Here is a 16,898-nt window from a genome sequence, read left to right on the forward strand (position 1 = left end):
CCCAGTCCCCAGGTGGCAGAGGAGGTTACAATACAAACAATAGCGATCTTTGGGGCAAGGCCACTTAAATAAATGAATTGCGCCAGCTCTCCTCCACTGACAAGGGGCTCCAAAAAGGCTGTACACAAGCAGCAGGGGCTCCTTCCTTAGCAGGGCCTCTTTGCATGCAGCAGCGACTGCAAGGATTTGAGGAACGCAAGCACCAGGAGGCAGCCACTCTCGGTTGCCCAAAAGAGGGGGAATAACTCGCAGAGTAGCACAATAACAATGGACAAAAGGCAAATTTAGAGCTAATATCAGAAAGATAAATTTCTGAGAGTTCTTATGACTGGAGGCTAATCCTCAGGGATTGCATGGCCCAGTGCCCCCCAGCTGCGTAGGCCATCACACCTGCTCTGCTGCTTGAAATCAATCACTCCCTCGTGGTCAGAGAACTTGGCGAGATATAATAGTGGGTCTTATTCAAGCTCTGTGTCTGGGAACATACACTTAAAAAGCAGGCACACAATGGCATAATTGCAGCCCCTCCGAACTGGTTGGCCCCTTGCAGTATGATAACCAGCTCTTGTCCTTCAGGATTCATGTTCAGACACTGCAAGGAAACCAGAGCTGAACCAGAAAGAACTTGAAGACAGAACAAAGGTGGAGGTAGTCTTGAAAGGAGGGTTGTGAAAAGGGCAAGCTAGACATGAGGCATGTGTATACAGACTCGCTAGCAATCAAATATATTGGGCTTTTCTTTCACTATTGTAGGTCAAGTATTTTGTCTTTTTTTTCCCCCAGTTGTTTCAAGCACTTTTAAAGGTAGGTACTTTGAATAATCTATGCATCCAGGCCTAGCATTTTGAATCTATTATTTTAAAGGCATCATGAAATACAATCATGAAGTACTAAAAATGGTAAATGAAAACAGTTTATATGTCCCTACAGTGCTGGGCCATTCATAAAAATACTGAAGTAATGATAACATTAAACACCAGTTTATAATAATAGAAGTTTAAGACTGGGGCATATTACTCTAGCTTTTATATATTTAAAATAAATATGAATTTAAACATAAGTGCATAGTATTTCTTTGAGAGTGCCAAAACAGAAACGGATCAGGCCACTTTTTATACTTAACCAGGGTGAAGTGAAAAATTAAACAATCAGTTTGAATGTCAGTAACTTGTTAGCTACAAAAATCCAAGTATGTCTTTGGAACACCAAAGAATCCAAGCACATACACACAGTTTCAGCTACATGTACACAGCATCACAGGGACTTCATTCACCCTTTCAATTTTGAAACATCTATGCTGGTTGAAGTTACCAGCTTCTGTATTCAGGGGACAAACAGAAGTCCAGATCTCAACCTCCCTCCTCCACTGCCCATAACAAGCCCGTATCTGGCAAAGGACAGCCAGGCATACTCACATTCTGCTTTTACAGATGGTCTCAGTTTTGAGCTGTGCGATCAAGAGGCAGTTCAGTCTCCATCCAAAGCCCTGACTGGTGATGACCAAATTTGCTGCACTGATGTGCCTGTGAACCTGTGTAATAGATGCAAAGTGGAGGACATCAAAGCTGCAGTACTAAAAACTATTTGGATGCACTGAGTTACTGGTCATCTTGAATCAAGTACAAACATTTATTGCAGGTTCATGGAATGCATCCTTCTTAAATACCACTGATTTTAAATGCATAAAAGTTTACAATTCCCTAATTAAACATCAATCACCTTTTACATGCTATTGTTTGCAATTCTGTTTAATGCTTATTACTCCGAGATCATAAAAGTTATTGTAGTATGAAATAGTGTGGTTTACACACATTTTGAAGACATTTGCTCCCTCTGTATCATGTACAAGAGTATTTAGGTGCAAATAGGGATTTGGGGTACCTCTCTCTCCTTATCCCACTCTTAACTAGACTAATTGAAGGTTATGTAACTAAGTTATCCAGAGCACCTACTGAGCTGTCTCAAATTCTTGAGTACAGGCTCGAGTATTGTGCAGTTAAAATACATTGGTTCAAGTCCCATATTGCTTCTCAGCTGCAAATGATAAAAACGCCACATAGTGTAACACTTGAATGACAGTCTTCATTACAACACCTTATTTTGGTAAGATATCTTTCCCCACTGCTGTTAAAATTATTTCACATATTCAGACTTCTCTGCACAGTGATACTGTCCAAGATGTCAGAGGACAGTTTCTTGAATTCTTGTTTGATAACAGCATGCTGTTCACCTGGGATGTATTAAGCTGAGTGGTTTAAAAAGTCCTTATAGAATTGAGAAAGTAGCAGAGCTTACCTCCTGGCTAGCCACTCTAATCCTACCATTTTTCAATTATATGTTGTTTTGCTTAATACTATCTGAATTACTTCTTTTAAGTTTCTTTGTGTGAAGATAATGCTACACAAAAGAAGATGAGAATAAGCCATTATCTGTCAGTTATGTTACAAAATTCATAATGTCCGTCTTTGTGAAGATTATACTCAGTGCTATGCCAAATAAAACACCTCCAAATCATGTAACTACCCACTGCTAGAAGTATTCAAACTAGTGTCAGTGTAACACAGCACTCTTTATTTCTGCCCTATTTAGTAGTGTAATATTGCTGTGAACTGTTAAAAAGCTGACATATATTCCTCAAATGTAAATAAAGCTTCTGTAATAAGAAAGGATCAAACAGATTATGCTACGCAACTACACAAGTTGTATTTCAAAAACTCAAGAAAATGGGAATCAACAAAAGGAGAGGAAGGCCTGCTACATGCAGTTTTATGAATACATGAAATACAGGGAAAATTGGTTACCTTTGATGTATATTAACATCAAAATGAGCTACAATTGGCACTTAACAGATTCAGTACTATGTCAGAAAAGAAATCAGGCTAATAGAGCATCTAATAAAAGCCCAAAATTTGAGAGTCAGATGAGACAGAACTCTAACTAAGAACACAGAATAGAAGAAAGGCTGAATAAAGGTCTTGGACAGCTTTGCTGCTCTGACAGCCACAAATTCAAGCTTCATCAGATTGAAAAGAGCATATATTAGGAAAAAGGGTTGATGTTCAGCCATGCCATATCAGACCACTTGGAAAATATTTGGGACAATACTATTATACATTATAAAAATAGATATTGAAAACAGATTTTAAAAACATAGATTAAAAAAATGTGTATTTAAACAGACCTTTTAAAGAAAAACCGGAGTATCTAACCTAGTACTGGAGGATGGCACCGACAGAACTTTCCACTCAAAGCACTGCTAAACACATCATTCTGTGCTGTGAATCTTTTCAGTACTGAGTTAATGTGCCTTCAATTGCCTATTTCTGTTCATTTTTACTGGAACTCTAAGGACATCAGTGGGTTTCTGCTTTTGCACATAAACATCCCTCTTAGAAAATGGATTTAAGGCCAAACACTAAAGCGTACTAGGAATTTTTATGAGACACAAGAACTCAGCGGTTGTGATACCTCTCTTTCTTACACCAACACACCTCCAGTAACTCAAATTAACTTGCTTTTGATTTATACCATTAAAGCAAGAGTTGAATTATTGTCCCGGCTTGCAACACACAGGTTTTCTTATTACAAAATTAAGAACTTCACCAGTGAGAGGAGAAGAGATGGGTGATGCAGTTATTGCTCCGAATGCTGCTGTTACAGTGAGGTGATTTCAGGCAACCTGCTGCTAGGGTTGGGTGAGGGCAGACAACCAGAGGTGTCACCTCATTAGTCATCCCAAGCCAAGCTGTCCTCACTTGTCATTCATTTGTCCTGAAAATGACTTTAAATACATGTAAACTCAGTAGTAAGCTTAGTACATCATCATCCATCTTAAGATTTAAACTACGACATCTTCTACTACTGAACACTGGATATGCAGAAGACATGGCTTAGATGAAATTTTTAAGGGTCTGATGTTACTCAGTTTATATTTTAGTCATACTGTTTTCCAAGGATCAGGGCACGGTAATATAGTCAGCATTACTACAGAGCCAGCTATGAACAAACTGCTCCTTTCCTAAGCGACGGAGAAATGTGCTAGAGTTGCTATTAAGATAAATCTACAGTCAATTTTGGTTGAGGCTTTACAAGGCTTTAAGAAAGTTTGTTTAGGCCTCAAAGCAAATCCATCCATCTGCTCTGAAGACTCACTGCTGGAAGAGTTCAACTTCTAACACTACCATCATTGTGGCCAACCTGCAGCAAGAGAACACGTGTTATTCCTGCTGCTTTTAAGAAGACAAATCAGCACCAGTTTTAATTAACTTCAAAAGTTTGGGAACTAGACTCAACATACGCTTTTAACTAATAGAATTTAAATAAAAGCAACAACCAGCTGCTTCTCTGGAATACATCTATCCGTTTGCAGGTAAAATGACATTTATCAAAACCTACAAAATGGAATCCAAACCCAAGTTGGACATACTACTTTTAATACATTTCAGGAATCAGCTGAAAATTACATGTCTCCAGGAGGCACCTGAGCCTACGCAACTTTCTGAATTGGAGACCTTGGAAAAAACACTCCGAATACAAGCTGCCAAGTGAAGAGAAAGAGCAACATCAGAGTTCTTGGTGTGTAAGACTACTTAGTATTCAGAAGTTATAGCATGATAGTACCTAAAAATTGCACCCTCTCTAAGCTGTGCACAATCTATTCTACAGGCTCTCCAGACCCCAGAGACCTTAATTCTGATAAAAGTGAGTGAACTGGTGAGGTACACAGAGGTGGAATGACTGATGCCAGACCAATACTATGTACAGAATAAACAGTTAAAGGGTTAACAACATTAAAGTGAGGGTAGTTCTGCAGTACTGACACTGGATCCAAATTCATGAGTCTGTGAGGATCTGTTATGAACTCAGAGAACCTATTGCCTTTCTTGCAATCTCTCTTACTTATATAGACTGAGCTTTTCTTGCAAAGGCGAGTGTTGTTTCACACTGTGGGAATATGCAATACATAGTAGTACCGTGTCCTAACTCACCATCGTAAATCAAAAACTAGACGTATAGGCACTTCAGATATTATTGGCAGAAGTAAAATTTAATATAGCTTGCCAGCATGTGGAAAAAATTTGAGGTCCAATTCAATGAAGTCAGTGTGATTTTGGCCTGAATCACCCATATGCTACCTATATTAAATAGTATAGCATTCTCTATATAAATAAAATATATTCAATTTTGATCATGTTTGACATTTGTTACAGTGCTAAATTTTGTACCATTTGTCAACTTGTATTTTTAGAGCTCTCATGGACTGACTGCGAGGGCTCCATCTGGCAAAATTAGAGGTTTTCCTAATCCAAAGCATTTCAAAGCAATTCTCCCACATTAATTAAAAAAGATCAAATTTAAGTGATTGCAGGTGATTGTAAAAAGATGGATTTTAATTTTTGAAAAAACCACAACCAATGAAGTAGTAACTTAAAAAAACCCCTTTGTGTTACTATATCAGCTACCGACCAATCTACCAATACTTTGTATGAGGTAGCTGCAGAGTGATTATATATTGAGCATGGTGTAATATTTTAAAGGACTTATTGTAAATTATCATATCATTTTTTGTTCAACTAATCACTGTATTACCCACACTATAAATTGATTGTAAACAGAAAAACACAGACCCTAAGGACAACACAGACAACTAAGGTATCTAATATGTTAAACTTAATTTTTTTTTCCCCGAGTGAAGTGAATTCGAGAGAGGGTCTCAGATGCAAATCCCACTCCCAAGATGATTTCAGTTTCTTTATTCATGAAGAAAGCATACTAGCAACTTCAGAGCCATGAACAGATCACTGTCTTCCCACATAAAGTCTCTTTTTTTCCCTTGGATAATCAAAGATGTCACTTTAAAGACTAACTGCATGTACAAGTTACAGCAAAGTCTTTCCTAGACTTTACGAAAAGGCAGAAAGCTCGTGTGCCACATCCCAAGCTGCACGTGTCATCACTGCTGGAACAATTACCAAATACTCTGCTCAGTTTGGTAAATACCCCAGCACAGATTATCCATAGAACTAGAGCTCTGCATCTTCTAAAGGCAGGACCCTATCACTTCACGGAGGAAGCACTAGCCAGCATCAGTGGTAGGGCCCTTGCCTCAAGTGGGCAGCCTACAAAAGAAGCACCACACGTTGCCAGCGTGGTGTGCACATATCCAGATTCACTATGTGATCCCAGTGCAAGGGAGGACCTCAGTGATGGCAAATCAGTTAATGGAAATTAGAGTATTCTAGGCTCATCAGCTTCCCTTGGGACTTGGCAATCACTGGCAACTCTTAGCGAGAAGTCTCAGTAGGACGTAATGGTCCTTGTTAAGATTTCCTGGAGTGGAACAGGATCCCACCTCTCCTTGCTTGCTCCTAGTAGCCTGTAAAAACTTAATAATTAATTTTTTTCTCTCATACGTTTTCTGGGCATAGGTTAATGCACAGCCTCATCAACTTACAACTGTCACTGGAACCAACTCCTATTCTCTTTCACCCTCCAAGAATTGTACTGGCTTGGATTTTGGAGTCTATGCATGAATTGACATAGATGGGGCACACACACCCACACAGTACTACATACATAAATATTAAACATCTATTTCAATGATTGCTCCTTGTCCAGCCAAGTGATTTGGAAAGAATAAAGCAGTTAGCAGGGATGCAATGGCAAAAGGCAAATACAACAGCAGTACTGTTCACTAGCCAACTACATTAGCTCATTTTAATCTTTTCCAAGAGTATATTACATCACAATTCCTTATCTGCCCCATTTTTTTCACTGTATCAGCCTTTAAGAACATATAAATCATAATGAAAATACAACATTAATCTCTCTCACTTACCTCACCATTATAAAAGCAGTTAATATAAGCAGTTGAAAGGGGTTTCCTTATACAGAGTGCAGTTGTGGAAAACTGGCTTAGAAAAAAGCTCACTTTTGAGCTCATCAGCTCAAAATGTCCTATGTTCTGTAGATGCGTTAGCTGGGGACCCCCCCTAAGGCCCATGTCTCAAAGGCACAGCTGTGAGTGACAGCTGATGTGACAGGCACTACATAAGCATTACACACTGCTTTGGCAAGATCTGACTGCAGGTCAATTAAACTATCATAATGTTGTTTCTATTTCAGGACTATTTATTGCTTAGCATGTCACAAACGCCCCTCATAGAAAGTGCACTCAAGCAGGTGCAGTGGTCAGGAAGAAAGCTGGACAATAGCCACAGCCTGGTTTATTTCTTACCTCTTTTTATTTCTTTAGATTGCTAGCACTGCAAGTCTTAGCTCTTTATAATTAGTGGCCTCTATAGTCCACAGAAAATCCTTGAATTGCTCTCATTACAAACATTTAGAAAGAATCTGGCTCTAAATTGACTTATGAGTTTTAAAAGAACAAAAAGTAAGTTTTATTTTATATCTAAGAAAGAATGCTACTCTTCTTAAACCATGTAAAACTATTATAGCTTTTTCTGTAGATTTCAACCTCTTATTCTGTTCCAGTCACTGGGATATATAAGCACTAGTATCACTGATCCCAGACAAACCAAAGTGGTTTGTTGTATGATACTAATCTTCTACATCCCTTCAACACGAACATTAGAACAGAAAAAGCCAGACTTTTCCTCCAGTGATTCATAACACACTAAGTATGCGATATCACCTCAGTCCATGAAATCTATCTTCTGTTATCTGTGTATAGTAAATCAACACAACCAGCATAACCAAACGATTATATGAATAGAGATTTGTCATTACGGTGCATAGCAATTATGACATACTACATAGTTCCAGCTCTCAAATCCACTCTCCCTGAATAATGAGACCAGCAAGTATTCCCACGACCAAACCATAGCTGTCATTTGATTAAACCCCGTAGTTACACAAATACAATGTCTGAAATCCAATGTCTTGGTTACATGGTTTAGTTCAATATTTGTAACTACATCCTGGAACGTCTCCAGGTAAGAAAACTCAGAGCACAATATTTTAATTTATGTATTTGAGCCTTTTGGCTTGACTTAATCTGATGCTATTGACAGTAAGTCTAGAACATGTGCATTAACTAAGCCTTTCTCCACAGTAGATTTACTTCTAATTTCCATACTTGGTGGGAAAACGTTCGGCATCGCAAGGCACTTCATGCCCAATTTTATAACTCCTGGTTTTATATACATACATCATACATGAGTTATACTTTTCTTGTCATCACTGAGATGTAAATAATGTTCACTTACTATTGTTTCAACCTGTATTCTCTAGTATTTAATGGTAAAGTCTATACAGTAACTGCCAGAAAGGGCAGTTTAAAATGTTTTACTGCACTATATACACAGATATGCAACAATGGTGGTGCAAGTGCTGTTAACCTCCAAGAGCTTTTCTTTAGATTGTTAGGATAAATAGTTAAAAATATTCCCAAAACAGGCTACCCTGCAGAGCTAGTATTTCAGACAATCCTGAATGAACACAGTTATAGTCTTGCCGCTGTTTCAAGGTGCGCACAAGCCTGCCACAGCAGCAGCAGAATAAAGGTAAATTATGTACTTGGAAAATCTGGCAATTTCAGTCTGCCCCAAACATTATCAATCCCACAAGCCCTGGCTTCAGAAAAGGGAGTTTCTTTGTAACGCTTTATTTCTTGAGATGGTTTATAAGGAGAATTCAAATGCTAATGCTCTGGGACAATAACTAAATTAAGCATAATCCAGCTTATGAGTTACAGCAAAAAAACATTCTGGACAACATCAGGTTTTACTACATGCAATGGCTTTATGAAATGTATAAGTGTTACTGTTCTATAAAATACATTTTTTCATTCCAAAATGCAAATTATTATTCATATTTATTCAGGACTTTCCTTTTCAATGTTTTAAACTTACTTCTAAAAGAAAGACACGGGATTGCCAAATTAAAGATTTATTATAGTGTTTTTATTAACAAACTTTCATTGGAAAGTTCTGGGCGCATTAACATAGGAGGCACATTGGCTTCGATGTTTGGCATTTGACAGTCAACAGAATTGCACTTCACTGTGATAGCCTTGCTACAACAGTGTGAATTTTCACGGCAACCCTCGTAGCGAGCCTCTCTCACTGATCTATTCAGCAGATGCTTTTTATCATTTTGGTCAGCCTTCAAAACCCGGTCATTCTGCAAAGAACGCTGATCTATCTTGCCCTCAGCTTTCTTTTTCTGCTTTGACAGAGAGGCTTTCTTGCTTTCAAGCCCATTCACTTCTGTACCACCCTTTTCATCACACTTGTCTGTCTGCTGACAGAATCCCGTTTGGTTATTTGATACACTGTTCTCACATTCAGAGCAATGCACTATTAGAGGTCCTGCGTTTCGGCAGAGAAACTGTGAGGAGCTCATCACCTTTGGAATAGTTCTTATGTTTTCCTCTGGGTTTTGATGAGCATGTGACTCTGTCCTATTTAATCTTTGATGTGCCTGGAACTGTTGCACGGACTGGAGGAAAAAATTTTTAGGGAGAGAGGTCTGCGTCATTGTTCTTTTGAGCCTTCCTTGAAGGCAACTGCAGTGGAGGACATGCTGGACTGGATGCACGTAACCTTCGGCAGCTTGCTGTAAAGCATTTAGAGGAGCTACAGAGCTTTGGATCTGTACGGTTCCCGGTGAAGGAGAACACTGGTAACAGAAGGTGTCACTTAACTGTTGACATGACTGTGGACTCCACTTCACAGCCACTTGTTTATATGCATCAGGACAGCTACACTGCCTGTTTTGAGAGAAAATTGGGCATATGGTGTGTTGGTCAATAGATGTCTGTAGCGTAGTTGAACTAGCAACGTTTTTTATGCTTTTACTCACTTCACTATTATAGGCTGAATGCATAGGCATACATGTGTTCTGAGGCCTGCTGCTGAAGAGCTCTGAGCAGATATGAGTTTCTTCATAAGTCACTTTTTCTGCAGGGTTACAGATACTGTTTTGTGATGCCAGAGGCTCGAGCTCATAGTGCTCGTGCTCCATTTCTGGTTTTTGACTTCTGGAGTCCAGCTGGTATTTGCTAACAGGATGTGATTTATTTTGACCTCTGCCTCCTTGGGCTCCTGAGAAGGTCTGAGAGAAGGCATTACACCGCAATTTTTTTGGTAGTGGGATCTGGCCACAAGTCCCCTGGGGTCCCAGGCATCGGCACATGCACTGGAAGAAGAACGTTGCAAAAGCCCAACTAATGCACATTATAAGCATCATAAAAGTGCCAAGCTGCGTGTATGCCAACACTGTAGAGGGCATCATCATTGCTCCAGCTACAAATGTAGTCAGTGCAGCCATTGCGATAGCAGAACCCATACGGCTTAAAGAAAAAATGACCTTTCCCTCTCGGTCAGGGTCAGGGGCTAAGCGATAAGCCACTCCATAATGCACAGCAAAATCTACAGATAAGCCAACAGCCACTGAAATAGTGACAGATTCTAACACATTTAGCTCCCATCCAAGAAGAACCAAAGAACCTACAGTGACAAAAATAGTTCCAGCTATTGAAACTATTGCATAAAGGCTTATAATTATATTCCAAGTTGTAAGAAGCATTACACTAAATGCAACAGCAACTGAAAGACCCATGGCAATCAGAGTACCATCAGAAAGACTGTCCTGAAGATCATAAAATTCGAGGTTACTCACAAACCAACCATTGCTAAGACCTTCAGGAGCAGAACTAAGCTCACTTGAAATCCACGAGTCCACCTCTTTGTAGAATTGATGCATTTTCTCATAAGCCAATGTGAAGAGGTAGGTGCTTTGGAACTCCAACACCACTGCCCTGATGGTGTCATTTAGGTCAAAGCGAGGCCCTGGGGTTTTACTATCTAAATGGTACCCTGTGCTTCTTTCTAGCTCCATTATAGCTCTCTTGATACATAATTCAAAAACTTCTTGTTTGTATGGAAAGCTCCAGTGGCTGCAGCAGGGGTAAAGAGATGGCTCATCGCAGTCTTGATTTTCCATCCACTGCTTAAACGTTTCAATGAAGCAGCTTGTGAAGTCTTGTTCTTCAGTCTGATAATAAAATGTTTGATTTCTTAACTTCTGACAGAAACGTAAAATCCAAACCTGTGAAGCTGGGCTAGCAATATTAAAACTGCTATCTAGCTGCAGCTTTCCTTTACTTTTAGGGTTTAAAGGGTCACCATTATCCTCAGGTGTGACACCCCAGATTACTGTAATTGGCATGTGGAGCTCTTCTCCATGGTGGACACGTTCAAACATAAAAAGCTTTTTGTATTCTGCATCGTATCGTTCAAATGGGTGAGAAGACCTAAATACCTGAAACTCGGAGAGCTCCAATGATGGCAATTTCATCTTTGGATTTACACACACAATATATGCTCCACCAATTGTTAAGGCAAGGAACCAGAAAAGCCAAATATATCGAAATTTGATAACAATGCATGGCAAAACTTTTTCAAAAAATATCCTGGATGCTTCTGACACTGCAAAAATAATCTTGTGGAACATTTGGCACAATACTGTCCAGCAGTTTTTGTTGTTGTATACCCTCTGCTGAGGTTTCTTAAAGCAACTGAAAATATTGAGAAGATATCGTTCATGTAATACAACTACAGCAGGCAGCCATGTAACCATCAAAACATAATTCACCAAAATGGCAGTGCCGGCATAAACACCAAAACACCTGATTGCTGTGATATTGCTGACATAATTAGCATAGAAGGCAGCAGCGGTAGTAAAACTTGTGACAAACATGGAAAGAGCAGCGTGCTGCAATGTGATGCTTACTGTCTCAGAGGTTCCGGCATGAGGTTTATCGAATTTTGTGTAGTTCCAAACGTCACATAAGACAAAAGCATCATCTGCTCCAATCCCAACAAGAATAATCAATGCCGTGAGATTCATGAATGGAAAGAACTCAAAATTAAATACTACCCGATAGAGAAAATAAGAAATAATCAAGGAACTAATTATTGCAAACATAGTCATCAGCGTGATAAACATGGACTTTGTGTACACACACATAACTAATAAAACAATTACAATGGCTATGGCAGGATACACAGTATCCATCAACAGGTAATCTTGAAACAATCTATGTTTTATTCCAAACTCAATCCCTGTGACGGTTGTTACACCATCAGAAGCGTTCCAGTTCTCAAAGTTATCTAGGTAAATACTCATCATGCTTTCCCCTTTCTCAGTCGGAGAGAAGAGCATGCTGTATTTTAAAGCTGGTAAGACATAGTCAGCTGTCTTTGGGCTTAGAAAATCCTTGTCCACTAGATAGTGAAGGATCTGGTAAACAGCGTTGTACTTGGTACATTTGCGAGGCACATTTGTACACTTGAGTTGGTCCTTCCTTTTGGCATTCATATCCCAGCAGTCTGGCCCCAGGGTTCCATTGTAGTAGTATTTGGCACATGTGCGAAGCAGCTTTAGGGTGTGAGAGACATCCCGTTCTACAATTTTTTGACACGATGACCTGTTGTTTAGAATAGCAATATAGTTGCCCAGTGTCCAGCTGGGACAGCACGAAGCAGCAGTGGCTCTCTGGCAGAGATCACCAAACTGGGAATGGGATCTGATCTGTATAAAGACAGGCAGGGCAAAAAATCCAGTTTAAAGTAATAGTCTGAATTATTAGAAACATTCACCCACAAAAAAAATACCAAAGTGATGAAAATTCAGCTTACAGTTCTTTTGTGTTAACATTTTAAATTCTTATTTCCACACACATTGTTTTCGATCAGTATCCTCTTACATGCAGCAGGCTAAACCAGCAGTAACTCAGTATACTGACTTGTCACAGTGGCATAACACTGGCAGAAATGTTAAGAATATTGTAATTCTTTCTTTGAAGATGTACTGAGGTGATTCTTTTTTTTCCCCAGACTGAGGACTGTTAACTGTCTTCTATTATCTCATGCTATACTCCTGAAAATAAACAATCAGCCATACAGGAATGAAGTTTCATTCTGCTTTAAACCACATACTGAAGTTCCTAGGAAAGGGGGGGACTTACCATCCAGAAAGAAAGGATGTGACAGCTTTACAACGACTTCCATCATCTGACCTCTCTTCTACAACCCTCACTTTATGAGTCTTTTTTAGCTCTTGTACAGCTAACAGACATTTCCCCCAACAACGTCAACCTGCCGCCCAGGCACTGTGTGTCCCTAAGTCATGCAGGATTTCCAAGGCATGAGCACAAGATAATTCCACTCTGGCATGAAGCACCCCAAAGTAAGCCCTGCTGTGCAGAGACAAAGGTCATGCCTCTGAATCCTGCACCCACTGTGGGACAAAGTCTCAAGAGTTGACTCAGGAGTGGAGAAGGATGCAGCAGCAGCAAAGCCAGAGATGTCACCAGGACAAGGAGACATCAGTGGCAAGTGCAGACAGGGCACAGAGCTGGATCACGGGGGAGGACTGCTGTTGTCAGCTCAAGTGACTGCCCAAAGCCTAGGAACTCCTACCAGAGCTTTACAAAAATGACAGCAATTTTAACATTTTGATTAAGGACTCTCCTTAGCTATATGAGTGTTAATCCCTTATGTGGATACTCTTCTTTCGCTTCAACAATATCCCAGATTTAGTTGAAACCAGTCAGAGCATGACTTAGCTAAATCACCATAAGGCGCTGCTAGACAAAAGTGAAAGTATCTATAAAATATGACTGAAGCTCTTAAGTAACAAGGTTAGATAAGGGGAATTTTCTCAAGTTGGGAAAATTCAATCTTGACAGGGCACAGGGAATATAAGTCTTAAAAGCCAGAACTTCTGGCTTGTTAAACATGACAAATTAGAATTAATCCTTCAAATAGATATATGTAAAATTTCATTCTTAATCAAGTTACATAGAATGAACACACATTAAAACAGTCACATTAATAAAGCTGTGTGCTTAAGTATACCACTTAGCTTTTTTTTTGGCCTTTTTTCTTTTTATTTTTTTAGCAAAATCGCACAGGTTTATTATTAGCAATCCTTTACAATGCAGACAAAAAAACTGCACTTGGAGATTCTCATGGCAGTTAAAGCTTTAATACGGACTTACTTTTGTCAACCAGTTTCTGAACAATAACAAACTGGCATTCCAAAAAACCAGGATAATTCACATTTGATTGTTTCCAGATAAAAACACTCACACATGCAAACTCAGGAAAAACTGAACAACCTACTAAATAAAAGGAAGCACTGGAATAGCATATCTGTATTTTTCATGGCACATCTCCAGGTTAATCCTATGAGGATATAATAGGTAAATTGGAAGGAAAGGATTGTATTGTCTTCTCTATGTATTCAAGTTCAAGATGGGACAATGAGGTTTATATGCTGTTCTTCAACACTTGCTGCAGGCCATAAACATTCACTGGTAAAGTAACTGTTGCCAAAGATAAAGTAACATGAGCTGGCAGCTGGAAATTAGAAATTAAAATACAAAATTAAGCTCTGGATAGCTCATTAAAATACTACGTAAAATGTTAATATATTGTAGCATTGGGCTTTGTTGATGATCCAAAAGAATTGAAAAGGCCAACTTGCTGTTGCCAGACTTGGTCTGCCACTGGCAACATTTTCATTTATTTTGGAACAAGTAAGGAAACTAAGCGGTGCAACCTGCACACTTGGTGTGTTTGTGGGCAGATTTGCCCCTGCCCAAATGGATCTACACAGTGACAGAGAATCACAAATACACAGTTTTGGGGAAGCAGTCTGAGCAGATCATTTACAATGTTTGAAGTTTATAAAATAACTGTTTACAGTTTATAGGGAAAATATTCTGCAATTAACAGGTGAAAAAAAGGGCTCTTCTTATCCAAGTAGTAAAAAATTAGAACACCTCCTACAGCTACTTTGTATGTAAAGTTTCCATGAAGATTATAGGACTACCATATGCTGAGCAGCTGCAGGATGGAGTCCCCAGGTGTCAGTAAAACATATAGTTAAAGTAGTTACAAGCAGACGGGAATACCATTAACACATAAGGGATATATTGTTAGTTCATACTAAAGCAAATACTAGTTGGTGCTGAAATCCTGCTTATCATCAGAAAAATACATAAATTCCAAGGTATGCATTTCCAGAAAATAGTGTCTGATTTTCCTGTCTTTGAATACAGAAAGCTTTGCCACTTATTTCAACAGAACTGTGGCCCTGAACGAGCATGGATTCAACAACAAACCAACTACAGCTAGAAGACAGTCTGTAAGACCAGAAGGTCACTGAAATCATCAATTTCTTCTGATAGCTGCAGTGCAAGTCAGCATCCTCTCTAGGGACTGGCTGCTAGCCGAACTTAGCATTAGGAAGTGGGGCATATCACAGCACTTCATGAGTTCTAAAAAGCGTTGGAAGTTCTTAGAAATTGTTAGAAAGTGTTAAAATCGTTTGAACTAAGTAACAAGGATTTTTAAAAAAATTTAATGAAAAAAGTTTAGCCCTTTCTGAGCCCCGAGTATCTAATTTTTATTATAAATTTACAAACATTGACCAGCAATAATTGCAAAACCTGACCATATCAACTTGTTCTGTCTACTAACTAGCTAAAAATCAATGCTGCTATCATGATGCACTGTCTTTCTGCTCAGCTGAGATGTTCAATTACTATATTCTTAAGTAAATACCTAAATGACAAAAAAGATCCATAGAAACATTATCTGCAACAATATTCTCCATAAATATCTACGCAACTGTGGGCGTAGCTGAAGTAGCCAACATTTAATTTTCTGAAGTGTTCTTATTTCAAAGGAAGAGCTATTTTTATGGATACAAGATGTACAGTGCTTGTTTTCTGAAGTAAAGTAGTTTGATCCTTCCCTCAGAAAATAAAGCAGTACTTGAAACAATACATTATTAGTAAAGTGTGCATATAGAGAGGAAAAAAAGAAAAAATCCTCAGGAGTAATGCAACCATTACAAAGATTATTCTTCAGAGGTAATTAACTGTCTTTATTCTGTTACACAGTTTTTTGGCTTTTTTTGTTTTTTTTTTTTTATTCAGATGGTATAGCTTTGCAATGATTTATACTATCTGGGATTTACCTGCATCAGCTGTTTATGTGACTGAACTTCTACAGCTAAATGCACAGATTAGCATCTCCTCCTTAACTCTCAGTCTTTACCCTTGTAAAAGGTTATTCCCTGCTGTATCTCCTGATTGAACTGGCGATATGATCACTCCCTAGCTCAGTTCATTCAAAACTGAGCTGGGCTAGTTTAAATACTATACTTTGCTCACCTGGCTCATTCTGATTGAAAGAGATAAAGGGTAATCACATGAGCCATCCTGTTGGTGCAATAATCTCTGATGGGGAAATAAGGAACATTTCATGAACATGTGAAGGCAAAAACCACTTACACCAACAGAGGCCAACCAGGACAAAATGCCTGTCAGCAGACTGCCAAGGGAGATTCATTATACAGTGTTTTGCTACAGCTCAACATTTTAAGCAAGCAAATGCCAGCTGTTAGGGAAAACAGTCTGGGAATTCACTAAATTAATACAGTGGTCTAAAGGTAACAATAAACAAATCTAATAATGAAAATATTCCTCATTAAATAAATGTGGTATAATATGAAGTTAATCGTTTATGATTTTTTTTTGTTTTGGAGGAGAAAAAATTGTAAATAAACAGATCATTATTAATAGAAGAAAAACATATTGCTTTATTTCCATACAAAGTCAACAGTATGCAAAAATTTATGGTTACTCAGCAGCTCAAAGGAGTTCACTCCAGCAAGTGACAAGCTTATATTTTACAAATGTACCATCTGAATGCTTATTTTATTTTAGCCTTTGTCAGTTAACTTCCACCAGCTGAAACCAGACATCGAATTGAATCAGAGTGCTAAACTGTCTTCTAACACATGTAAAAGAAGCTATGGTAGCCTCTGAAGCTGGCTATTACAATGCTTATTTTGAC

General features: G+C 38.7%; 1 protein-coding gene across 6 annotated transcripts in view; it reads right to left on the reverse strand.

Annotated features, from left to right (window-relative positions):
• Positions 1 to 8,216: 8,216 nt before the first annotated feature.
• The window catches only part of DISP1 (dispatched RND transporter family member 1), a 94,027-nt gene continuing 85,345 nt past the window's right edge, over positions 8,217 to 16,898 (reverse strand). For all 6 annotated transcript variants that reach the window (XM_075042575.1, XM_075042576.1, XM_075042577.1 and 3 more), the window contains exon 8: positions 8,217 to 12,558. In XM_075042575.1, the coding sequence (XP_074898676.1) occupies positions 8,914 to 12,558 (3,645 nt within the window). In that variant the 3' untranslated portion in view covers positions 8,217 to 8,913. The remainder of the gene's footprint in view (positions 12,559 to 16,898) is intronic.

This window comes from Buteo buteo, chromosome 12 (assembly GCF_964188355.1).
Source record: "Buteo buteo chromosome 12, bButBut1.hap1.1, whole genome shotgun sequence".
Lineage (NCBI taxonomy): Eukaryota > Metazoa > Chordata > Aves > Accipitriformes > Accipitridae > Buteo > Buteo buteo.